Below are 27,904 nucleotides of genomic sequence, written 5' to 3' on the forward strand. Positions count from 1 at the left end.
TGATTCCCTGAATTTTATTTTCTTCCTAAGACTTCTTTAGCTTTAGCCTTATATTTTAGGCATCTTTCTCTTAATTTTAACTTTTGTAATGAGATATACTTCTGTTCGAGTATCTTCGTTGTGTATATATTTTATATCAATAATAGAGTAATATATGTAGATGCATATATATATATATATATATATATATATATATATATATATATATATATATTGTTTTTAAAATATAATTATCCACTGGTACATATTTCGTCGTCTACGACTTATCAGAGTGGCTGAATCTAGCGAGACTCGAAATCGGTACCCCATAGTAAGTAGCCTAAACTCTTACCACTCGTCCAACTCGCTGACTGTTCGGATATATCGCGATTTGTGTAGGTTTTTTTGTTTTTCCGATACATTTTGAATTAATTCAAGTATTTACGAAAGTGCTTTTTTACCTAAATGTGAGTTGGAAATAATTTTTCCTTTTACCAATTTGGTAACCCCATATGGGGAGCGGCATATATATTGTTTTTAAAATATGATTCATATATATATATATATATATATATATATATATATATATATATATATATATATATATTTGGTGTATAACTCGTCATGTTAATATCAATGTGTTATTTTTATTGTTTATCCCCGTCATAGATCGAGTATTCTACTAGTTTATATTTATAAAATCTTTTTACACTAGTTACTACTCTCAGTAAATGAATCTGAATATTTGAGATGCGAGGCTATAGCATTCTCCTAGGTTTCTCTTTGAAAACTGTGTCACCGGGATTGCTTTAAAAGACAAAAAAAATTGAAAGTTAAATATTATGCTGTACTTGTTGTTTCTACCATAGCAAATTATTTTAATTGCTTTTATATTTTTTATATTAGTTACATTTTGGACGGCAACCTATTCCAATGATTAATTATTGTAATAAATGAATGTTGTTGCTTCAGATAAAAACTTGCCTATTGTTATATTTTTAAATGATTCAATTATATCAATATAGTAATTATTTTGTAGGTTTTGATATTCAAGCTTTTTTCCCAATTTCTTTATTTGATTAAACTTACCAACATCTTCGGTAATCCTTGCGGCCATTATTTGTACGCCATCTCTGTTGAAAATAATTGAAATAATCATCCGATTTTAATGGCGAGCTTTTGATGTCAATAATTGAGAACTGTGAACTTATAGCTGAAAAAAATGTTAGCCGTAACTGTGCCGTACAATGTGTTATTTTCTTATAAACGACAATTTACATGGATGTTAGCATTTTGATTTTTTAAATGGGAATAATTACATGAAAACGTTTTGCTTCAAATCGCGCTTATGCTGTGGAGAACAGATACTACATTTGGATTTTTACTTAATAAAATAACGTATAGTTTTATAAATATTTAACTTTTGTTTTATTCATACTAATAATATTGTCGGGTCTGGATTGGCACTTGACATTCATAAATAGGGAATACGTTTATGTTATTCTCAGGTTTTAAATAGAAAGGGAGCCATTCCATTTTTCTCAATTTTCTGACCGTATCTTCATGTTGGCTAAAAGTGTTAATGAAAACTTATACTAAGCATATACTTATTTATTCATTGTAAACATGGGGTGGATAACTCGTTCCCAATATCCTTCCTACTGTATTTTTCATATAAATGATTAACTTCGAGTGTTAAATTGTGAAATGGTACTTTTCGAAATCGCTATTTTACACGACATATCGCTTCAAATTTCTCTTCCAACGTGAATATTTGGTATTCTTTAACACTTTATAAAATTTGTACTAGGAACAAAGAAAAGTTCTTTGTAGTTGTGGTAGAATACTAGTTTATTTTTTTCATTTTGTATGAATCAAATGATTCTGTTGTTAGCATTGGTTTATCCGATATGTTTTTCGTTAGAATTTTTCTAAAAATACTTATGAGAGGGACAACCTGAATGCTGCCAACATTTCAAATAAAAGTTTTTTTTTCTGTGAAACGAACTGTACTTGGAACACCAAGGTTGTGAACTCTCAGTTATGTCTTACAATGAGAAAATAGACATTTGAGTACAGAACGAGTATAGTAAGGGGTATTTTCCGTGAGAAAGAAGTTGTATGGAACAGAAAACAATCACCTCCACTAGATTGCAAAGTCGATTTTGTATTTTGCCAAAGCAGGAAAAGTAATAGTTACAATTACTTTCATTTTACTACAATTACTTTCATTTTACCTTGGTAGCCAAATTGTGAAAACAAAGAGTATGGAATACTAGATAATGCATGAACATTACAGGGTAGCAAACATATATAATTAAAGATAACTGTTCAGTAAAGTAAATGAGATTAATCATTTAATTTATACGAATTTTTTACAAGGAGGTCATTACTTATCAAGGCCTGAAAACCACTCGAGCAGAGGGGCTGATGATTGTACAGTAGTCAGTAAGACAATATTTGGTAAATTAGATTACTAAAAGGGACGACTCATCAAGCTTTGTTCATGGAATTTACGTTTAGGTTTAGGCACAGATAAAGAGTGGGGGAAATTATTGATAATGGTTTAAGCTAGACGAGTGTTTTTCGTGAAGGTTTGACGAGAGGGGGGGCATAGATTGGCGCTCAGACGAGTATCTGCCATGAAAATAACGATTAAGCAGAGACAGGCTCGTAACGTCTCTTCTGTGGAAAAGAGATTGCAAGGAAGAGAAAAGGGCACCCCCACTAGATTACGAAGTCTATTTTGAACTCTGTCAAGGCAGGATAAGCTGCTTCTAGCAGCTGCTGCCCAGAAGTACACCAGGATGCTACACAAATAACCTGGTGGATGTGACCATTTCCTAATATTAAAAGAGAAAACCCTTGCCATGGAAATTATATGGAAACTAAAAAGGACAGGCTAAAAAAGTTCAGAGAAAAATACAAGCCTGCTTGTCAAAGGATACATATTTCTTGGTTGAACATTTCGTTGCGATGTTCGTATCCATAGCAACAGAGTGCATCACAAAAAACAGAAAACTAAGCGAAATAAAAGCTGATTCCACAAAAAACTGTCATAAAGTAATCAAAGAAACACTGGGATTTCAAAAACAAAACTTGGTTGAAATAAAACAACTAAAAAGTAATAAAAGAGGAAATAGAAAAAAATGCTTAGGTATGCATTCAAAATCCAAGAAGATATAGCAAAATGATGAGGAAAAGATCTTGGGAGACTTAAACAGTGCAAATATAAATTAAACAAAGCAACCAATAAAAAACATAGCAAACCTATTAGCGTAAAATGTTGCAGAAAGCAAAACCGGAAAATATGAATATCTTCCAAAACGGCAACAAAAGAGAAAAAAGCTAAACTTTGCATCCAATAAAAATTCTGCAACAATATAAAGAACTACAGGAAGATCAGAGCTGTAGTCGTCAACAAAATACGCTACGATTTCATTAGGCACTTTCCAAAAGAGTAGCGTATTCGTTTTATATGCTTGTATGAATTGGATTATTTAAAAATTAACTCTCTGCTCAGGTCTTTATTTATCCCTCATTCTTTTCACCTTTTTCTAGGTTTTACTTAGCCTACCCTATCTAAGTGATTCTGCTATCTCAACTATTCTACATCTACTACTACAAGAGCTCATCTATTCTTTCAACGTGACCATATCATCGAAGTCTCCTATTCTGCACATATCTTCGTATAAAGTCAAGGTTTAATCTTACTCTGAGGTCAACAGATTTAATCGTTTATTCAAAACTACCAGGGGTACCCGGTCTTGCCAAGTCGTAAAATATGCTTAAACATATTATAATTAATTATAAATAGTTAATTATAATTAATGCAGCTTTCTTAATTATTATTATAGAGCCAATTCTCTATTGAATATTATATATATATATATATATATATATATATATATATATATATATATATATATATACATATGTATATACTGCTGATCGAAGATTTAAGACCACTTTAAAATCTTTTTTTTTAAATTCTTTTTAATGATAGATTTTAAACTCTTCCAACTTAAGGTTACTAATACTACAATCTAAAAGTTTATGGAAACAAAAAGCTACATTCCAAAGATTTATTTTTAAAATTAACATTTTTATTAAATTAGGCTTTTTACACATGATCAAAATTATAAGACCAGACGCAAAAATTCTATTAAACTGTATGAAAAGTGTATGAAAACATTCAACAATCAAACTTAATAATGAGTTCTATCTCCGCTGCTTTTGATGACTTCAAACATTCTTTGAGGTATACTAGAAATAAGTGTTTCCATTAAAGTACGGGGGGCCTGCTCCAGTTTCTGAAGATGGCTTCACGAAGTTCATTTTTTGTTGAATATTGTTTGCCATTTCAACAAACATCTCTTGTCATCCATCCCCAAACATTTTCAATTGGGTTCAAGTCCGGTAAGCATGCAGGATGTCCCAAGAGATGGACTCCATTTTCTTGTAGAAAGCTCAAGGTCCGTCTTGCAGTGTTGATTGCAGCATTCTTCTGTTGAAATAACCATCCATCTCCACACAAACGATGACCCTCTATCATCAAAGACACTTTTTGTAGCATGCTAACATAACCAGCTGCTGTCTGACCACCCTGCACCACCTGGAGCTTCATCGTCCCTCTGTAAAAAAAACGCACCCCATACCATTACGGATCCTCTACTACAATGACGTGTTGAAAAAAATTTCAAGGGGCATGTTTTTGTCATGCCAATATCGCTGCAAGCCATCAGGACCATCTAAATTGAATTATTTCTCATCAGAAAACAAGACTTTCTTCCACTTCTCAATGTCCCAGGTTTGGTATTCACGATCAAATCTTGATCGAGGAATTTGTTTACGCTTTTTATTTACCATGCCTTTTTGTTGTAAGTGTCTTCTGATGGTTACTGGACTGCAATCAGCATCTGTAACCGCCTTAATTTGGCTAAAAGAAAGTCCTTTGCCAGTCATAACAACCCGTCTGATTCTCCTACTCAATGCAGGAGACATTTTGTAGGGGCCTACCAAAGGATTTTGCTTTTCCATAATCCTCGGTGTTCTTTAGAAAGCTGCAAATAACAGTTTTACTGCGATTTACCTTAGCTGCTATCGCTCACTATGACAAACCTTGCTTATGGAATCCTAGAATTCGAGAGCGCTGAACTTCGGTTAGTTTTCTTGATTTATGCATGGTAACACTTTTACACAGTGATTGCTAACATCTAAATGAACTAAAAACATTATAACCTCCATAAATCTAACAATTTATACCTTTGGTCTTATAATTTGGATCATGTATAAAAAGCCTAATTTAATAAAAATGCAAATTTTAAAATAAAATTTTTGGAATGTACCTTTGTGTTTCCATAACTTTTTAGATTGTAGTATAAGTAACCTTAAGTCGGAAGAGTTTAAAATCTATCCTTAAAAATAGGTTTCTTTAAAAAAAAGTTTAAGTGATCTTAAATTTTCGATGAGCAGTGTATGTATATATATGTGTATGTGTGTGTCAGGTCATGTCATATGCTACTGGTACCATGTAACCCAGTACTACCTGCCTCATGGTCGGGTCACCGGCAACTAAACTGGTTCCCCCACCAGACTTGTTTGGTGAGGAGGGCGGCTAGTCTCCCTGAAGGATTAAAAACAAGATCTTCCAAAAGGCGAATGAACTCTTTTTCTGAGTCAACGGCCAACTAGCACCGTGTATATTTCTGTGTGTGTGTATATGTTTATTGGGGTGGAGAGGGCTCCCGTAAGTCGTGGTGAAGGCAACCTTTCTATGAGAAGCAAATCTCTGATTTAAAAAACCATAAAGCGGGAGACCAGTACCCGCATTAAGCTGGTCTGCAGTTTAATTTGTTGCTGGCTATCTTGCTCTTGCTTGTTGCTGGATCTCAACATTTTGAACCGAGAGAGAGACTTAGCTGTCGTACAAAGCTAAGACTCTGTAACATCATCTTGGTATAGATACTCCCTCAGGCATTTGGGCTCATGGATTTTAAATGTCTGAGGGAGTGGCACTCGTCTGACAAGACGTTGCAATCATCACATCATCATGTGTATATATATATATATATATATATATATATATATATATATATATATATCGATTTGTCAGGTCATGTCATATGCTACTGGTACCAGCGACTAAACTGGTCCCCCCCCCAGACTTGTTTGGTGAGGAGGGTGGCTAGTCTCCTTGAAGGATTAACAACAAGACCTTTTGAACCGGGAGAGAGAGACTTAGCTGTCGCATAAAGCTAAGACTCTGTAACATCTTCTGTGTATAGATACTTCCTCAGGCATTTGTCTATATAAATGGTCCTGCGGTGATGGAAGTCATTTTTGGGCTCATGGACTTTAAGTGTCTGAGGGAGTTGCACTCGTCTGACAAGACATTGCAATCATCATATATATATATTACTGATTTTAAGTTTAACTTTAAATGACTTGGGAACCATCAGCTAGAATCGAAACTAAAACATTTAGTGCTCCAACCGCATTCACTCGGCAATTCAGTCGCGTTCCCTTCCGTTCAATCTAACCCAACAGAAAATTAAACTCGTTCTAGCTGTGATTAAATTTTCGCATGCGCAAAAGTAATGGGAAAATGTCTGCAATTTGAAATGAGCATTTTGAATTTCAATGTTACCTAACCAGTAGTTTAAGGGTTCATCGGTTAAATATTTACACGCAGACACAAACATGCATGCACCTACTGTTTTATTTATATAGACTAACAGTATAGATCCATCGATTAATTGCCATGTCATTTCCTTTTTCACAACACATATCTTTAACTCTCACTAGACATGTTTCAACTCCATACATCACGGTGCGTACATATATCCGGTAGATTCTTACTTTGATGACATTGGTAACGCTCTTCTGTTTAGTAATAGAAGTTCACTTACTCGATCGACTCCTAGTCATTGCAATCACATAAGCACCTGTTCCAGACAATGCTTAAATGGTATTACCGATGTAAGTAACCTTCTGCGTAACCTCAATCGCTTCGCAATTGAAATATTCTCTCTCCACACATACTTAATATATTTGTATAAGCACGCCCAAAATGGAAAGAGGGCGTACGTATTTTTTAGGGGCGTCTCTCTTTGAAAATCTACCAAAAATCAAATAATTATCCAATTATAGTGTTAAAAAAGCTTCAACCAGAACTTGCTCCCATACTTACGAAACTTTTTAAGCGCTGCCTTAAGGAGAAGTGCTTTCCGACTCCCTGGAAGACCTCATCAGTTTGCCCTGTATTTAAGAATTCAGTTGATAAGTCATCTCCCTCTCAGTACAGACCAATAAGTCTCCTGTGTGTTATGAGTAAGTTGCTGAAATCCATATTAAATAGAGCAGCAGGAATAACCTTCTTAGTGACACACAATATGGTTTCCGCTCTGCAAGATCTACCGCAGATGTGCTGACGCTTATATCCCACAGGATTAGTGAATCTCTTGACAAAGGCTTCCTTTCTAGGGCAATTGCTCTTGACATATTAAAGGCCTTCGACAAGGTATGGCATAAGGGTCTACTTCACAAGATTTCAAGCTACGGTATAACTGGAAATGTTTTCTCAATCATTAAATCATTTCTCTCCGATAGGCTCATAAGAGTAGTGGTAGATGGACAAAAATCGGAGGCCTGCAATATAAATGCTGGAGTCCCTCAGGGGTCAATCCTGGGCCCAACTCTCTTCCTGATCTACATCAATGACCTCCCTAAACAAAGACTTAAATCATTCGTTGACATCTATGCTGATGACACGACCATCTACGGCAACACATCAAAGGCGGTAAATGACAAAGTTCTCTCTGGTTTTCTCTCCTCTAATCTCGAGCCCGTGGTTCAGTGGGGGAAGATGTGGCTGGTTACCTTTAATGCATCCAAAACCAAACTCCTATTCTTACATCATCAACGCTCTGATCCCCAGCTGGCATCAATTGGGATGTATGGCTCTCGTCTGGGTGAGGCCCCGTGTTTTGACAAGCTTCTAGGTTTGACCTTTACTCCTGATCTGAAATGGAACACGTACATCAAGTCTGTTGCCACGGTCGCTGGAAAGATGGTGGGATCCTTCTACCTCTCCAGAAGATATCTCACTACTGATGCAATTCTCTATCTATATAAAAGCCAAGTACGTCCAAGGATGGAATACTGTTGCCATATCTGGGCAGGAGCTGCTAAAAACAGCCTATCCTGCCTTGACAGAGTACAAAATAGACTTCGTGGCTTAGTGGGGTATGCCCTTTTCTCTACCCTGCAACCTCTCTCCCACAGAAGAGACGTTGCGAGCCTATCCTTGTTTTATCGTTATTTCCATGGCAGGTGCTCGTCTGAACTCAAATCTCTGGCCCCCCTTCGCCAATCTTTCACGAAAAACACTCGTCTAGCTGAATCCAATGTGAAAAATTTCCCCCACTCTATATCTGTGCCTAAATCAAACCGTGGATTCCATGAACAAAGCTTCTTTCTTAGAACTGCACGTCTGTGGAACTCTGTTCCGTCTGCCTGCTTCCCACCTGACTACAACTTGGATGTGTTCAATTCCAACGTTAACAAATTCCTAATGAACCGCCCCCTTAAGTAAACACTTCATCAAATCTCCACACTAACGTAATGTACTTGCAATAACCCTTATCCTGAGTGGCTTCCGGGCCTTGATAAGTGGTGATCACTGTGTAAAAAAAAAATTAATACAGAATTTTCACCGGTTATTAAGTGAAGAATGACCTTTATAACGGTGTACTTTGTTTTTCATAATCGATATATATATATACAAACCCCCTTTCTTTATTTGTTTTTACAAATATGCTTAAAATAGTCTGCCGAAACTGAACAAAATATATTGCATTGTGGGGAGGGTGAGGATCGTAGATTAAGAAAACGAAAAAACAACTGTGCACGTATCAGATTTTAAGATTGAATATCCGAATTTTGAATGTGTTTAATTTTTCATGTTTTGTGTTTTGAAGTGTGAAATTTGTTGAATATGTTAATAATAATTATTATCTTTTATATTAGAAAAATAAATATGTATTTTCATTATTTTTACGAAAAACATTACTTTTAAATCTTCGTAAAATACATAAATTAATTTTCTTTTAGTGAGCCCAATATTGCTAATATACCATTAAATAGGAAATGCTTTGAAGAATCGATACCAAAAAAAGACAAAAATCGATAAATAAATGCGCATTTTGCTAAAAATACGATAATTTATTTTAGAATTTGATGTTACGTGATGTTACCTCACCTATGGTAGACCATAAGGCCTACAAATTGTTGTTCGTATTTACACACAGTTGTTACTTCCCCCTTTTCCTTTTTGCTGTAACTTGTGATTGACTTAGTTTAAAATGTAGGAAACTTGCATCTACTACACTTTATCATCCAGAAACACTTGGCCCTGATGGCAAGACAGGGTCAAGACGACCAAGCGCAAGGGTTGTCTCCAACACATACATCTCCTAGCATTGCCAAAATGGTCACCCATCTGGTGCTGGCCAACCTTATCGTTGCTTAACTTCGAGGATTATATAGGCAACAAATATCTGTATCGCTTATGAGAAAAGAATTAAACCCTTATAAAGTTGATTCTTCACTTAACCGTCAGAAAAAACGTTAAAAATATATGGAAATTTACAGGACTAAATGAAATGAAGAAGAAGAAGAAGTTTTAAATTTTAAATGAAGCCATTCGGTGTAAGAATATATAAAACGGTACAATAAATTATCGCCCTATCAGTCTCGTCACCTCTTTGATACAATCTTTGAGAACTGAATTAATCAAGCAGTAGACCACTACCTCACAAAAGCCAATATTCCCTCTGACAAACAGTATGACTTTAGGCAATGTCGTTCTACTGTGGATATTTTAACGGTGATCCTTTAACGCATTTACCATGCGCTAGATAAGCAAAGCTAGGGCTGTAGCCCTTGATATGTCCAAGGCATTTGACAAAGTCTGACACAAAGGACTGCTAATGAAAATTAAATTGTACGGTATAACTGGACGTAAACTAAATATAATTAGATCCTTCTTGAATAATAGAACCATCCAGGTTGTCATTGATGACAGTACATCCAAGCTGCATAACATTAATGCGAGAATGCCTCCAAAATCAATCCTTGGACCACTACTATTCCTGATATTAAAAACAATCTCCCTGATAATATTGTGTCCGAGATGGGCGCTCTATAACATGCATGAGGGAAGAAAGGGTGTACATAAATCTAAGACAATGCAAAATCGTTAGAAAATGACCTCCAGACCGTAGTGAAATGGGGCCGTAAATGGATGGTAACATTTAATACTAGTAAAAATAAGATGCTCTCCTTTAATAATTACAAGGAACCTCTCCAACCATCGATATCCATAACAAATAACACTTTACTTGAGAATTCTTCCTTCAAACATCTCGGCTTAACATTCACGGACAATATGAACCAGAACAAATACTTTAAGGGCATTGCGAAGGCTGCTGCAAAGAAGGTTGGTTCCCTTTATCGAGCTAGAAAACTACTCACACCTGAGAGTATCCTGTACATCTACGAGGCCACCATTCACCTATGCATGTAATGTAGGGTCCAAAAAATAATCTGCAATCTAATAGGCCCCTCTTTGTTAACTAAGCTCCAACTCCTGTCCCATCACCGCAATGTTGCATCCCTGTGCCTGATGAACTCATTGCACTTGCTCCCCACCCCTCGGCGTACATATCTCCGATAAACCCGTTTAGCAGCAAAATCACACCCCTATGTAGACTTTGGAAATCCCTTCCTGCTGCCTGCTTCCCTTACTGTATGCAGAAGTTTAAATATTAACGTAAACCAACGTCTTGTAAATTGTTCTTAAGCATAGTCCCAAATAGTAGTCCCTTACGTTCAAGTGGCGATATGCTTTGTTAGGGGTGAACGTAAAAAAAGATCCCATTTTGGGGATTGAACACTGTCGTAAATAGTTTCACCTGCTACTTAATTAACATAACGCAAACCTTTTGTTTGTATTTAAACAAATCGATCACAGTGGTCAAATTATTTATATAAATAGACATTTCATTAAACTGTTTGTGGGTGCCGATTCCAGGGACCGGTGGTACAGCTGTCGATTATCAAATAAATGGTTGTAGGTTCGATCCCTGAATGCTAATCTAGTCGCGCGGAAGAGTTGTGTTATAGCGATACAATCTTTCTGTGGATAACTACTATATATATATATATATATATATATATATATATATATATATACATATATATATACATATACATATACATATATATATACATATATACATATATATATCACTCAATAATATTAAAAAAAAAACTTACACAATCAAAAAGATAAAAGCTTTGAAAAATAACCGAAATCAAAAGCTCATCCCTCATAGCATTGATAAATGTTCAAAGATCATAGAGAAGTGCAAAAAAACATGTAAGCATTTTTACTGATAACTGAACATATGAAGAACAGAGAGCGGAATGGAGCCGCAATTAAAATCGTTTGCCAAACAAACATTCATATTTAGTACAGAATCGTATGCAATAAAGCAAGCATGAAACATTGCATTAGAAAAAAAAAAAACTTTATCATATTTTCAGATTCATTATCTGTATAAACATTCATAAAAGAGAAAACTAGATAACGAACTGATGGAAAGTCTCCTCTACAAATTACATTCTGTGAGGAAAACCAACAATAACATTTAACTGGATACCAAGCCACATTGGTAGGAACAGATGAGATCAAGTTAATAATCACGAGAAATGATTATCGATGGAAACATTCAAATACCATATGCAAACATAAATCTCGAAACTAATGAATATATAAAACAAAATGGCAGAAATCATTGGGTAATAATACTAAAAATAAATGATTCCAAAGAAGATAAAAATAAGGAAATCGGGAAAAGAAAATGTTGAAGGTACGCATAGCAAACGAGTAGTTGTAACCAGATTACTTATTTGACACATTTATTTATACTGATGAAGGAAAAATGCTGAAAACAACTCACAATGAAGCAGGAAGTTTGAAACATCTACCAGCTTGCTTGCTTGTTGTTGTTGTTGTTGTTGTTGTTGTTGTTTTTTTGTTTTTTTTTTCTGGTAGCAGTTCGATTGTCAGACGTCATTATCAGAAGACTGCAACGCAATTTCGGCTTCTATCTTCTTTCCAGCTTTATATCACGACAGAGCCCTTCTTTCTAGGTTGGTGCTGATGCTACCAGAAATTTTTGGGAACCAAAATCGAAGATTGCTTTCAGTCAAGATTTCATTCACGCATTATTGATAAAGCTGGGATTTTAAAAATCCATGATTTAACTTTTTTGTTGTTTTTTTTTGCGTAGATTTTTGGTCTAGCAGGATACGTTTTTAAAATATATTTATATTGAGTTTTCTACATATTCCATGTATTTAAACCAGTGATTTGTAACGTTGGCGGCACACTATGAGTGTTTTTAAATTTTCATATCATGTCTATCATAAAAACAAATATTTTCTACTCATAAAGCCTTTTTTTGCAATAAAATAAAATAAAAACAAATAAGCATATATAAGGATAATTTTTATTAACATCAATCAACATATCCTGCATTCAATATCTGATATAGAATAATAACGGTGAATGTCAGTGGGACAGTTATGCCTGGTGTTTTTTTAACTACTGCTGCAATATACAATCGAATATGAGATACACTCTGACTCTTCTTCAAAATTTTAAAGTCTTTCGCGTTCTTTTTTTAATTTTTAATGGTGCTTAGTTAAGACATTCTCAGTTCACATAAGCACGAAGTTGAGAACTGTAGTAAGATTCTGATGGCTTTTTTTACTTAGAGTTGGAATTGAGTGGTATCATCATGGTTAAAAAAAGTACCTTTATTAAACAAACTGAAATTAAATGACTTGTCGCTATTATTTCTTCGCCAAACACCAGTAGTCACTTATGATTTATCATTTTGGAAACATATTTAAACTATACTTTTTAGTCTGTTAAAAAGTGGACAAAGTTATAGACTGTTGACGTAGATCGAGTGCTTTAAATTGATGATTGAATGTGGTTAAAGTTGTACTTTTTTGCATTTAATATTAACTCCTAACTGTGCATCAAATGGATACCCTAATACTTAGTCCGCTACATTTTATCATAACAAAGTTCGATGCAAAATTTCAGCCAGATAAGCCGAGTAATATTTGAGAAAAAGTGGAACGGACAAGCAAACGGGCAGACAAAGAGTAAGATAATATAGATGCTTTTTTAAATTTACTTTTCAAATATAGCAAGTGATAGTTATCCAAGGATTCGAAATGTGAAATACAGTTAAAATCCAATCTGTTAGTTTAAAGCACGTACGTTTGTTTTAAAAACTTATTGACTTGCGTCTTCCTTTTCATAAGTATATCTTTTTTTTGTTGTGTGGATCTTATTTTATGCGCGTGAGTGATTTGTATTACAGTTTATTTTATGAGTGTTTATTATATTTCATGACAGAAATCTAATTATATTTTTTAAAAATCCGCATATCTATTTGGGATGTGTATCTTATGTCGTAAAATAATCGTTATAGCCTTTATTTACTTGCCTCCATAAGACCGATTTTTAATCTAGGGAAAACTCCAGTTCCCTAAAACGAAGCACACTGTGTGGATTTAGCTTCGTTTTTGGATTCTTTAATGACAAATACAGTAATTTTGAGAAAAGATTGCATGCTTCATTTCTTTATATCTTTAAATATTTATTTATGATGTTTGGTTTGGTTTGGTTGTTGTGTAGAGAACATTGCTTTTGGCTGAGCAGAACATGACTGAGTTTCGCAAAGGGAAATGAAAAACAATAGCATCAATGTTTGGTGCATTCAAGTCGATATCTTAAGACAGCCTGATCTGGTAGACCGAGTACACTCTATTTGGACAAAAATAAGTTGCCTCAGTCTAGAATGATTTCTCTTTCACCGACTAAGAACAATGGTTAGAACAGATACTATATTTTGCTCTTAATCAAAATACCATTTGTCAAAATGCTTTAAATAAATAAAACATATCTTTCTTGTTTATCGATTTACTAATGTATAGATTTTAAAACAATAAACATTATATTTATTGTTATAGTAAAAAATGGTTGCCGATTTAATATTTTTTTAGAATAAAACAAAGCTTTAACCACTTTTGTTTTATTTATTATTAAAATTTAATTTATACTAAACTTAAAATAAATAGCCTTTTTCTTCTTGCCGCTTAAATCATTGAATAATAAATAGTTGAATCACTTGGGGATTTAGTTTTGGTCTCAGAACCAAAACTAAATCCCCAAGTGATTCAACGATGGGTGGTTTCCGTTCGTTTCGTTGGAGTTGAAGGTGTTTTCGAGTTTTCGCCATTGCGGAGTCACGTTTCTATCGCCCGTGTCTTTTTGGTTCTGTCACTTAAGGATAATTAACTGAAAACAAAAAAGAAACAATAATATAATATTTTCAAAACGGATCGATTTGAGGAACGGTTTTTCAGTCGAAAGTTAGACGGTTTTTTTTTTTTCATATTTTTTAATGCCGCGGATAACTAAAAGAAAGAAAGAAACCAAAACAACAATAGCAACATTATTATATTTTCAAATTGATTGCTTCGTTTTTTTTTGGGGGGGGTGTTGTTTTTTTGTTGTTTTTTTGTTGTTGTTTTTTTTGTGGGGGGGGGGTCAGTTTAAAAAGTGAAGGGATGGAAAATTATGAAGCTGTACGAAGAAAATATGGTCAGACATTTATTTCTGGTTCGCGTCTCACAAGTTTCTTACTAACTCGACCCTACGGTATAATTTAAGGAGAAAGTTTACCTCGAGTTTATTTTTGGAGGCCTCGTAACTCTCGCTTCCTTTATTTTTATTTTCTTTCTTTGGTCTTTATATTCCATGAGTTATGTTTCTGACAAAGACGAAAGAATTGCTGTTTTCTGGGTTATAATCGATTCCATCTAACACATCGTTTACAAGTTCTTGACCTGGTTTTTTATTTCCTCATATCAAGTGGCTTCACGCCTTGTCTGTAGTGATTTCCATTTAAAAACTTGCCAGATAAATAGCTTTTAAATAAATAAAAATTAATGTCACTTTTCTAACGGTATTTTAAATTGTAAAATTACATAAAAATAAAAAGAATCCAAACGTTTAGTTTTAAAACTGTTCCAGTCGATGAGATGACAAAATTTCATTTTTGAAACATTTCATTTTAAAATGGGTAAAGTCGAAGGTAAAAAAAATCTGTAGCGATCGAACGATTTATTTCATTAAATTACTAGCAGGCCGCCCGGTGTTGCCCGGTATGCGTAAAATACACATAACTATTATATTTTAATTCATACAGAAACTGAGGCATGTTCATGCAAGTATTATGTTTTTTTTTCTAAAGAGTTCACTTCTTGTAAGTAAAAAAAAATACTCGAACTGAGATCGAAACTAAAACCCAAAGAGAGTGAGTCAAGTACGATAACCATTGGAGCAGCTTGACACGATCTTTAAAAAAGTGTTTTCAAATCTGCTTATTCTTAACATAAGGAATCTGTTATGTGAACGATTCACACATGCGGATTCGGGAAGCAGTTCACAAACAGGTAAAGATCTGAGCTCCCACCTCCCACCCCGCGTACCAAATTTTCAATTTTGACCCTTGGCAGTTCTTTTTCCGAATGAAAACTGATTAAAAGTTTTCTACATGTCTGAAAACTCTATATACCAAATTTCAAGTTGGTCGATCAAAAATTCGTTCAGTATATAGGTTGAGAATTGTCCTCATACACACACGCACATCCTCACTTTTATAAAGATTAATATTATTATTAAAGTTAATAAATGCGTACAAACTGTTACTAAACGCGACACGCACTCTCCTTCACTTCGATACATTATTCAAAATGTTACAGTTTTCAAACAGTGAACCTAATTACAATAACCGAAATAATTAAAAGTTGGAGCTAATTAATATTTAAATCCAAATCAAATGACGAATTAATTAATTTGTTAACAAATTTAATTAACGAAACAAAACAACCTTGTTAACTATCGGAATCTATTTTCTTAAAAAGCTACTATTCTCATGTATCTTACGTATGAGTAAAGTTTCTGCATTACCAGTGACAACGAACTGTGATATTTATTTACTGTTTATTATATTTCATGACAAATCTAATTATAAAAGAAATCCGCATATCTATTTGGAACGTGTATCTTATGTCGTAAAATAATTCTTATAGTCTTTATTTACTCGCCTCCATAAGACCGAATTTTTATTCTAGGGAAAAATCCAGTTCCCAAAAACGAGGAAGACTGTGTGGATTTAGCTTCGTTTTACGGCGTATCAACCCTTTTTGGATTCTTTAATGATAAATCCGGTAGTTTGGAGAAAAGATTGTATGCTTCATTTCTTTATATCTTTAAATATTTATTTATGATGTTTGGTTTGGTTTGGTTGGGTTTGGTTATTTTGGCAGACTATCAAAAACAGATGAAGCTAAAAAAATATGTTTACTACATCTGATGCAAACGTACGATATCATCTTTTAAAACATGTTGTTTACAATAATGCCTCAATTTATTATTATTATTATTATCATTATTATTATTATTATTATTTTTGTTGTTGTTGTTGTTGTTGTTGCTAGTGTTGTTGAATATATCAAATGCTTTGTATTACTTGTTTCGATCAGACTATTGTTCTCATCTTTCGTGTTATTTGTGCGGTGTTTCGGTCGGTGTAGCCTCCGATCTTTGTCAGGCATGCAACGACCAACGTGCGTGACAAAGGTCGAAGGCTACACCAACCGAAACGTTGCATAAATAACACTCAACGTGAGAACAATAGTTCGATCAAAACAAGTAATACAATCAACCCTCACCTCAAAAATTATAAACTGTAATATCAAATGCTTTGTTTTTTATTTCTTTAACAGGGAATCCTTGGCTCCGGTTTCGCGTTGAAAGTGCAGCAACAACAGAGACAAAAACATCTAAATCGGCGACGTGTGCCCGCAGCCATGTTGATTCAGTGTGTGTGGCGAAGCTATGCAGCTGATGAAAACTCAATGTCAATTGCTACGTGGAAGCGTCACATGACACCATGTCCAAGCCCCAGCACGTGAGTATCACACGCACATCTTTATTTGTAGAAACAACCAGTCTATATATAAAAAACCTACTGAAAAAATGAACAAATCCCTCTCTATGTTGATTGGTTAAATTGTGGTATCGATTAGTCAATGTCTGTTTCCACAGTATTTTTCTTTTTCAATTTTACATAAATGTGAAAACATTACCATAAAATGTATGGTTCCTGATTTTCTCATTTCTACCTGCGTGCTTCTTTGCAGCAATGTCTATCAGTTTCTTCTCCCCTGCTTTCAGGTGTTGGTGCACGGTTCTTTTCCATCTTGTGGTCATCTGCAATGCTGTCCCAAGACTCAATATTGATGTCGACCGCGATCATGTCTTACCTCACAACGTCTTTGTATCGGATTTGAGCGCGGCCATAGGACTTTCTCCAGGCTGCCAGGTCGCAATACAAAATTTTCTTAAGGTGCTTCATTTTTCGTGCAATTTGCCCAACCAACTTGATTTGAGGCAAAGCATGCATAGAGGTTAGTGTCGTGTCAGACACCTTGCACTTATGTTATGATGTACCAATAATGAGAGACGGAGTACTTTTACATCTGGGCAGGAGCTGCTCGGTGCGCCCTATCCTGCCTTAGTATAGTTCAAACCTGCCTTCGAAACCTAGTGGGGATGCCCTTTTCTCTTTCTTGCAACCTCTTTCCCACAGAAGAGACGTTGCACTCCTGTCTCTGTTATATCGTTATTTTCATGGCAAGTGCTAGACTGAACTCTAATATACGGTTCCCTCTTGCCAAACTGTCACAATAAAAACTGGTCTATCTACAACCACTATATATGATTTCTCCCAGTTTCTATCTGTACCTAAACCTCAATGCAAATTCTATGAACAAAGCTTTTCCCCAAACTGTCCACCTTTGGGACACTGTTCCACTGTGTCCCAGTTGAATACAACATCGTTGCCTTCAAATCCAATGTAAACAAGTTCTTGTTGAGCCGTCCCCATAAATAATCAAACTTTACCCAATTTACATCATCAACGATTACTAACCTACATCCTTACATTCATTAATCTATATCATCAAGTGGCCTTCGGGCCTTGATACATGGTGACTCTCAACTAAAAAAATTTTTCTAACACTTACATTCTTTCAAACATTTACCAATTAGTCAGTGTCAAGACGAGATGAGAATAGTAGTCCAAACAATCTAAATAATATAATTTCGTTTATCTAAAAGTTACCTACTCTAACAACACTGAAGAGCAGTGATACGGCTAAACAGCTGTATATTATCACATACGCAACATTTCCATATGAATAATACCCGCTCCATAAATGTAACATTTAAAAGATTAGACAAATTTTATATCACAATAAAATGTATTTCTCATTAAACCACGAATTATTTACGAATGAATTTTTTACTCTAATTTGCTTCATCCTAGCAGTTATTTGCACCAAGCGACCAATAACAATTCTCCCTTTTGAATTGGCTATAGAATGGATTTACGCTATTTTGGTTAGACATTATATTTATATATATACATGTGTGTGGTGTGTATGTGTAATTCCAGACTAATATTTTCCAGGGGTAAAATAACCGATGAAGTTTTAAGGAGGTTAATACAAGAGTGCTCAATGCCTAAGTACAGCAAGATATACTTTTTATTTGTTTTACATAAGCATTAATATGCCAGTACACATTCATGAGCATGTTTCGGTCAGCCAGTTACAAGTAACTAGAGACCTCATCAGCCGATGTTATTTATACAAAAGCTTAGTCAGTAATGAAAATATTCAGGGATTCAGCAATGAAAAGAAAAGATTTATAAAAAAGTCACATTACATAGCATTAAAAATAAGAAATGGCCTTTAATATATGTGAGGAAGACGAAAAGGTGGGATGGGATTAAGGTTTTTGTTTAAATAGAAAAAGAAAAAATAGAGGGATAAGCATAGAAGAAGAAAGGAAAGAAAAGATGGGAGGAGAAAGAAAAAAGAGGGAAAGAAAAAATATACATTGAAACACAGACACAGCGCATATTATGTTTAAAAAACTGTTAAATATAAGATGTGAAATAACTAATCTCTTTATATTCATTCGTAGCAGTAATAGTAGGCCTTTGTCAGTCCGGGTCGAGCATATATAAAGCATCGTTTTGTCATGGCTTTCTGCATAGTTGCAGTAGAACTGAGTGAGTCTGACTAGATCAATACAGGAGCGACAGAGTACCACATAGCTCACAAACATGTGTCATCCCTGGACGATTTACAATGATGCTCTTCTTTCTGCATGCGGGCTTCTCTGCAACAACGTTTTCTCTTCTCTTGCTTTCAAATATTTGTGCAGGGTGGTTTTCCATCTTAAGTGCTTATTTTAAATAGGAGTAGGAGCGGCCAGTAGACCTTTTTTTCTAGATGATAGCATTCTATCTAAACTGTGTCATTTAGAATGTGTCTATTTTCCATGTGATAGACATGGTTCAAGCAAAAAGACCGCGGTATTTGAGGAGAGTGAAAATGCGGGATAGGACTTAGTGTTAAATACCTTATCTTCAAGATGTGCTAGAATGGTGTGGAGACTACGAATGCGGGAGGCATTGAGTCGCCGCTTCTGTGTTGTGTAGGTGGTTCATGACTCGCTGCTAGACTGGAGTGTGCTGATTCACGCATATATGTGTGTGTGCGCGCACGGGCGTTAAAAATAAATTTAAGATATAATAAAATAAATATAGGTATAACCCAATTTGTCAGTTCAACAAGGAAAAACATATAGAAAGAAGGGCTCTTTATACCTAGGCATTTCGAAGCCGAATGCATCTTATCAGATATATAAAGCTCAACAATGTTGAGCTTTATATATCTGATAAATCCCGACATAAAGAATCTATTCACATTCTTTAAACCCATTTGAGATATATATATATATATATATATATATATATGTATATATGTATGTATATATATGTATATTACAGTAAATGATATCATCATGTTTTATAGAACATACTACATAATGATCGTCGCAATTGTTGGTTCATGTAGTTAATTACTGTTATTGTGGAAATGGTGATGAAAACGGTTCACGAATTGAATGACAAGATAAGCCTACTGATTCCAGATGAGACTATCATTTAATTACTGTAAATACTAACAATTAAATCACACGTTTGTAAAAGAGTAATTAGTCGCTTAGTCGCACAGGATCACGTTATGAGTATAAGAACAGTATTTTTGAAAAGGTTGTTAGTTGGTTTAAACGCAATATTTACATACAGATGGCCGCAATACACATCTTGAACACGGGAATGAACTCTATAATGTCATAGTAATTTATAACACAACCAATCGGACGGAAGTGAATATATAGTTAACTTCATCATCAATAAAATAATCTCTAATATAATATACGCTCTGTGTATGTTACAATATGCATATGTGTGAATACCAAACATTAAAGGGAGATAATTCAGTATTTATTAAAACGAATACGAAACGGACATATCTGCGTATTAGTATTCTTCGTAATATTATCACAACCACAAAAGTTTTGTACTAAACGAATTTAATTATCAAAGTTGGATTTTAGTTGAAAACTTGCTAGAAATTTGTCAACGATTGATTTTCTAATTACCGGCAAAATTTTGCCCATCCGGAAAGAACACAAGGACGACTTTTTTATAACTTTAAATAACTTTTAATAACTTGTATTTCTTATTCAAACACACATTTTATTGGGTTCGATACTAAGTTATTGCCGTTTTTTAAATATATTATGTTTTTAAACTTAATTTGTAATATTTTATTTTTCGAATCAAAATCAAATGATTTCAACTTTAAAAAGGTATTTAAAATTTTGTTGCATGTCGGGAAAAAGTTGTGAATATAAATGGAGAATACATTATTGATGAAATAGTTTTTTTTATTTTGTAAATAGTTTTTAGTTTTACTTTTTAAATAGTTTTTAGTTTTTGTTTTACTTTTTAAATAGTTTTTAGTTTTTATTTTACTTTTTAAAAAGTTTTTAGTTTTTATTTTACTTTTTAAATAGTTTTTAGTTTTTATTTTACTTTTTAAATAGTTTTTAGTTTTTATTTTACTTTTTAAATAGTTTTTAGTTTTTATTTTACTTTTTAAATAGTTTTTAGTTTTTGTTTTACTTTTTAAATAGTTTTTAGTTTTTATTTTACTTTTTAAATAGTTTTTAGTTTTTATTTTACTTTTTAAATTCTTTTTAGTTTTTATTTTACTTTTTAAATAGTTTTTAGTTTTTATTTTACTTTACTTTTTAAATAGTTTTTAGTTTTTCTTTTACTTTCTAAATAGTTTTTAGTTTTTATTTTACTTTTTAAATAGTTTTTAGTTTTTGTTTTACTTTTTAAATAGTTTTTAGTTTTTGTTTTACTTTTTAAATAGTTTTTATTTTACTTTTTAAATAGTTTTTAGTTTTTATTTTACTTTTTAAATAGTTTTTTGTTTTTATTTTACTTTTTAAATAGTTTTTAGTTTTTATTTTACTTTTTAAAAAGTTTTTAGTTTTTATTTTACTTTTTAAATAGTTTTTAGTTTTTATTTTACTTTTTAAATAGTTTTTAGTTTTTATTTTACTTTTTAAATAGTTTTTAGTTTTTATTTTACTTTTTAAATAGTTTTTAGTTTTTATTTTACTTTTTAAATAGTTTTTAGTTTTTATTTTACTTTTTAAATAGTTTTTAGTTTTTATTTTACTTTTTAAATAGTTTTTAGTTTTTATTTTACTTTTTAAATAGTTTTTAGTTTTTATTTTACTTTTTGAATAGTTTTTAGTTTTTGTTTTACTTTTTAAATAGTTTTTAGTTTTTATTTTACTTTTTAAATAGTTTTTAGTTTTTATTTTACTTTTTAAAAAGTTTTTAGTTTTTATTTTACTTTTTAAATAGTTTTTAGTTTTTATTTTACTTTGTAAATAGTTTTTAGTTTTTATTTCACTTTCTAAATAGTTTTTAGTTTTTATTTTACTTTTTAAATAGTTTTAGTTTTTATTTTACTTTTTAAATAGTTTTTAGTTTTTATTTTACTTTCTAAATAGTTTTTAGTTTTTATTTTACTTTTTAAATAGTTTTTAGTTTTTATTTTACTTTTTAAATTGTTTTTAGTTTTTATTTTACTTTGTAAATAGTTTTTAGTTTTTATTTTACTTTTTAAATAGTTTTAGTTTTTATTTTACTTTTTAAATAGTTTTTAGTTTTTATTTTACTTTCTAAATAGTTTTTAGTTTTTATTTTACTTTTTAAATAGTTTTTAGTTTTTATTTTACTTTTTAAATTGTTTTTAGTTTTTATTTTACTTTGTAAATAGTTTTTAGTTTTTATTTCACTTTCTAAATAGTTTTTAGTTTTTATTTTACTTTTTAAATAGTTTTTATTTTTTGTTTCACTTTTTAAGTAGTTTTTAGTTTTTATTTTACTTTTAAAAAATGTAGATTTAAAGACGACAATAACTTAGTTGCCAACCTAATACATGTTCGGCGAAACAAAACGCAAATGATTATTTTACTTAATAAATCTTCTAAATCAAAACACCGGAAAACAACCCTGCGTTTAATGCAAATTCAAGTATTATGTGTCTATATACACGAATTCTTAAGTCTTCAGTCGATTCGGTTTCGATTTTGATAAAGTGTTTTTATTATTACATGTTTTACAGTTGTTTAGTGAATGTTAAAATTCTGTATAACGATTTCTACTTTTATGTTTAATACAAATACTACATGTATCGATTTACATTTTGATGCCAAAATCTTAATGTATCGATCCAATACTCTCGTATGTACCGCAGATCTGAAAGACATACTCCAAGAATCTTATAGAATCCCCCCCAAAAAATATATTAAAAACTTTTAAGAATTTACATACAGATTAACTCGCAAGATCATCAAACCAACAAAGGTAAATGTTCTGGTGCTTGCTCAAGTATAGAGTCTTGGAGATGGGCTGACGCGTTATAAGGATGAGCAACCAGTCATACATTTTATTCTGAAGTAAATTTAGGGAGCTACGAGAATTGAAAGGCAGACCGTTACTAGAATTGTTTGACGGATGATATGAAGAAGAGTGAAATTTATCACACATGGGAGGTGAGTGCCCTCGACAGATCAGGGAGGAAAAATTGAACAATGATTGGTGTTGAAAGTTCCAAAATAGAATGGCATCATGCTGAACTGAGAGCAGCAAGAATAATGACTACAAACATCAATCACGCACACAATTGCTAAACAAGAACATATGCCCGAATTATTATAGGCTAAGTGGATCTTCAACTGAACTGTCTTCTCAGATAACAACCTACGAAAAAAGTTCCTGCGAATCTGCATATTTGATTCGAGGGACGTCCATGATAATGTTGTCATGAAGATATGTTCTATATAGCAGAAAATCATAGAGTAAAATTAAAGATAACAACATTTAGAAATAGTCACAATAGTAATCAAAGAAAAGTCAAGCAATTGTGCAATGTGGCTGTTACGCTCGAACCGTGTTTATTACAGTTCAAACCTCTCTTAGACCCCCCCAACGCTGTCCGGCATCATCTAAAAAGAACCAACAAATAAAAATAAATAAATCCGATTCTGCTTTTCTTTTTTTTTAAACTTAAGTCGTTTATTACCGTTTTACTTCCTCCCGGTATCAACACCAGCTGAAAAGTCACTTAACAGCTATTTTTATACGTCCATTTTTTGGCCACCTTCTTTCTTCTGACTTCAAGCTGGCCACAGTCAGCCCATTCTTGCCTTCACTTTACGCGTCCATCTTCTTTGGCGCCGACCACGTTATCCTTTTTTTCTTTTTCTTCAGACGCAAGCCCAAGCGCACTTGCCAATTTGCATACGCGTTCAAACGCCACTCCTGCTGCTAACATGATCGTTTATAATCCATCCTTTGGCTGCTGCTGATGTTTTCATACGCGCTCACATTCGCTCTGTTATAATTATTAGAGCTATGACAACAGCATATTCTTTTTATTGTTTTGACTCTTGAGTATATATCCGTTAAGATCTTATATGCTTTTATATAGACAGGTGTGGTTCTTACTGGATTAAGTGTATCCAACTGTGTCGGATTTATACCCGAGAGTCAAAATAATGACATGAATATTCTGTTGTCAGAGCCCTAATAATTATATCTTTGCTTTATTTAGCTTTGAAATGATTCAAGTGTCTTTCGTTATGACCTTTGCGATTGTTTCTTTTGCAGAGAGCCCCGTTGGAAGAACAATACATCTTTTGTTAGCCGCTTTTCCACCAGGCGGCGTGATCGTTCTTCTCAAGTGACGAACAATGTACAGTCACCAATGGTGCCAAGACAACTTCGCAAAGCTTTCATGGCGGGAGATGATGAGATTTCTGAATCTTTGAACAGGTAAATTAAAAAAATATTAAATTCTTGCGTTTAAAATCTGCAAATTCTGGTCTTTTTCTTAACGTACACGTTGACATTTTTTTACCATTTTTCCAATCTGATTATATTTCTTTACTTTAAAGGAAAGGCTGAAGATTTCATAGACTGATTATCAATGAATGGTTCTTGAGCTATAGACATTTGAATATATTATTTTCAACTGTTCATATTAATAACTGCATTATTTCTTTCCAATTAAATTTCTGGTCATAGAAAGCATATCCTGTTATTAACCTTAGCAACCCACTGGAATACTGGTATGGCATCCCACAATGTAGCAAACACCTCAGCATTAAAACATTTGGGATTAAACTTTTTTTTTCCATTAATTGCTAATAAACCCATAATAACAACTTCCGTCTATTTTCGAAACAAGTAGCTACGATATCTTTAACAATTATATATGGGAAAGAAACAACGCAGCTATTACTACGAATACTTTAAATGAATTTGTACAATATTTTACAGCTCAATCATGGTTAACCTATGCACGTTTTAGATTACCTTCATATAACGCCTCTTCCTATTTTCATTTTTCCTTTTGATGGCCCTCTCTCTCTCTCTCTCTCTCTCTCTCTCTCTCTCTCTCTCTCTCTCTCTCTCTCTCTCGTTTGAATACTCTTATAGTTGTGCCTGCATTTGGAATTTCTAAATGTTAATTTTCCCTTAATATTCGTGGCAATTGATACTGGTCCGTAGATAACGTTTAAACAAATCTAGTTACTGGTGCCTTTGTAAAAAGCTGGGTTCGAATCTCCCGACAAGTAGTAATTGTTACTTCCTGCACTGAATTTTGCGAAAGCAAAAACCACTAGTGAACGTATATATATATATATATATATATATATATATATATATATATATATATATATATATACTACCAAAAGTATCCGTCGTTGACTGGGTTCAAAAACAGCCTACAGAAAATGGACTCTGATTTATGAAAGTATGATAGGTTATGAAAAGAAGGGTTGTAAAGAGATAGCTTCGAATTTGGGGGTATCAAAACCAAAGCAAAATATGATGAAAGTAAAAATAATATAGATAAACCCCATAATTTATCATACCATACCTGTTCACACTGAAACACTTATCACAATATTCTGTGGATCTATATTAAAAATTTTGTTAAACTTTGTGACATATTTCCATTCTATGGAGGTCAGGCGCGAACGAACCCCCCATAATTTTATTATACCATATTTCGTCAAACTGAAACATAATTATCAATGTATACTTACGCAGATAGATATGAAAAGTCTTTATTAAAGTTTGTGCCTATTTCCATTCTATGGATACCAGGCGCGAACGCAGACCCCACAATTTTATTATACCATCCCTATTTAAGTTGAAACATACCAATGTATTATTATGTACATCTATATCAAAAAAACTTTTTTTTTTGTTAATTTTTAAATTTTTTATTTCCATACTTTGTGGACCAGGCGCGAACGCAGACCCCAACATTTTAATAAATCATCATTATGCCAGATCAAACATACACATTCCTGTGCCTCGCTACATTTTCTATCATTATATGTGATCAGTTTTCTATAATAGTCAACAATATAGGAGCCTATTCGTGACCAGACACACACACACACATACACACACACACACACAGACGTTCAGCTTTATATTATATATATATATATAAAATATTCAATTATGTGATTGATAATTTAAAATTCAAATTAGAATTAAATTAAAAATCCGTTTCACAAGAAGGAACAACAGCAAAATCAATAATTTGTACGATCGTTTCGGAAAACAGTGTTTTTATTGTGGTAGACATTAAGCCACGGGCAATAGTTTTTACACATAGTATTTTTAACAAACAAAGTTTCCTCATCAGCAAAGTATTGGGAAGGGTTTTAATATATGTAAAAGACACCATAAATAAAGCTAGCATTAAAGGTATAGGCAGATGTATCTTTTAATTCTTCGCCTTTTGAAATCAGCAACTAAGGTCAAAGTATTCATATGGATGTTTATTGTAGCTTTCCAACTTATGAATAAGTTAATAAGAAGGTAAATATTCATTTAAAAGAAAATCTTCAGTTTCTTAAAGAAAGATGAATAGACGCCATAATAAACGTTTTCTTCCACAAAATACTTGAAATCATCCAAATTATTAACTTGTATATAGTTTGCGACATTAACAAATATGGAAAAGAGGAATCATTGCAATAAGATATTTTCTGAAAAAGTGCAGTATATTTGCTTATGTATTTATGTTAAAATCGGTTATTTAAATATCCAAAAACAAATGCTTTCCGATTATTTTTTATAGAAATCGTCCAAGACATAGTGTGAAGCATTTTGATGTAAGAAGCTAAAAAAAAAAAAGGATTATCGCAAAGATAAGACTTTTATTAAATCCCCACACTAACGTACTGTACATGCAATAACCCTTACCGTTGAGTGGCTTCCGGGTCTTGATAAGTGGTGATCACCTTGTAAAAAAAAAAAGATTTTATTCTTGAAAAGAGCCAACATTATAAGTAAAATTAAAGCAGTCAGCAGAAAGGGAGTAAAGACCAAAGTTAAAAGTAGAGAGGGAAACCGTCAGCAGGAAAAGAGTTCCACAAGCTTGCAGTTACTGGAAATTATTACAATGAGCTATCAAAACAGTGAATTGGTAGAAACCACTGGAATAACGAGTGAAACAAATAAAACAAGGAATAGACCAGACAATTCTAAAGAACCCATACCAAAATATCATTTATAAAATAACCGAGTTAAGAATACGAACCAATCCGATACGCAAATTATTTCTAAAATATCTAGTAATTTTTTTTAATATGTACGATAATAATCTAAACGCATCACAACTTCCGGTGAATAAATAGGTTTTGTATTTTAAAACATAAAAATAAATTTTATTTGTTTTTTTGCGGACTATTATCCTTATTTTTTTATTTATTGTTGTTTAACGACGTTTCGGCCAACTATTTCTCTGGCCTTCGTCAGTTTGTTAACCGCGACGAAATAGGAATGCTAACAACTTGACGAAGGCCAGAGGAATAGTTATCTGAAACGTCGTTAAATAACAACTATAAAAAAGATAAGGATAATAGTCCGCAAAAAAAATAATAAAATATGCAAATTACTCAAAAAATTCAAATGATTAAATAATGTATAAAATAAATATTTCTATTTAATTGGAATCTAATTTTATACATTTATCTGATTTGTTAATTGTCGTAATTATATTGCAGTAATACATTGCAAGCATTTATTAATAGTTTCTGTCCATGCGTCCCGTACATTGAAAATTATATAATGACTATATTTAGCCAGTTAAAAATGCCTGTGTACTTAGAATGAGTGATTTATGCCAAATTGATGGTGTAATATGATTAAGTTTGTGCTCATTTTTGCATTAA

The 27,904-nt window shown here is 32.7% G+C and overlaps 1 protein-coding gene across 1 annotated transcript in view; it reads left to right on the forward strand.

Annotated features, from left to right (window-relative positions):
- The window catches only part of LOC145279599 (uncharacterized), a 1,226,395-nt gene that overhangs the window by 1,111,347 nt on the left and 87,144 nt on the right, over nucleotides 1–27,904 (forward strand). The window contains exons 8-9 of the mRNA XM_080130763.1: nucleotides 16,921–17,105; nucleotides 24,312–24,476. Coding sequence (XP_079986889.1) covers nucleotides 16,921–17,105; nucleotides 24,312–24,476 — 350 coding nt within the window. The remainder of the gene's footprint in view (nucleotides 1–16,920; nucleotides 17,106–24,311; nucleotides 24,477–27,904) is intronic.

The sequence above is a fragment of the Euprymna scolopes genome, chromosome 7, assembly GCF_053919585.1.
Source record: "Euprymna scolopes isolate OS-2025 chromosome 7, ASM5391958v1, whole genome shotgun sequence".
Classification (NCBI taxonomy): Eukaryota; Metazoa; Mollusca; class Cephalopoda; order Sepiida; family Sepiolidae; genus Euprymna; species Euprymna scolopes.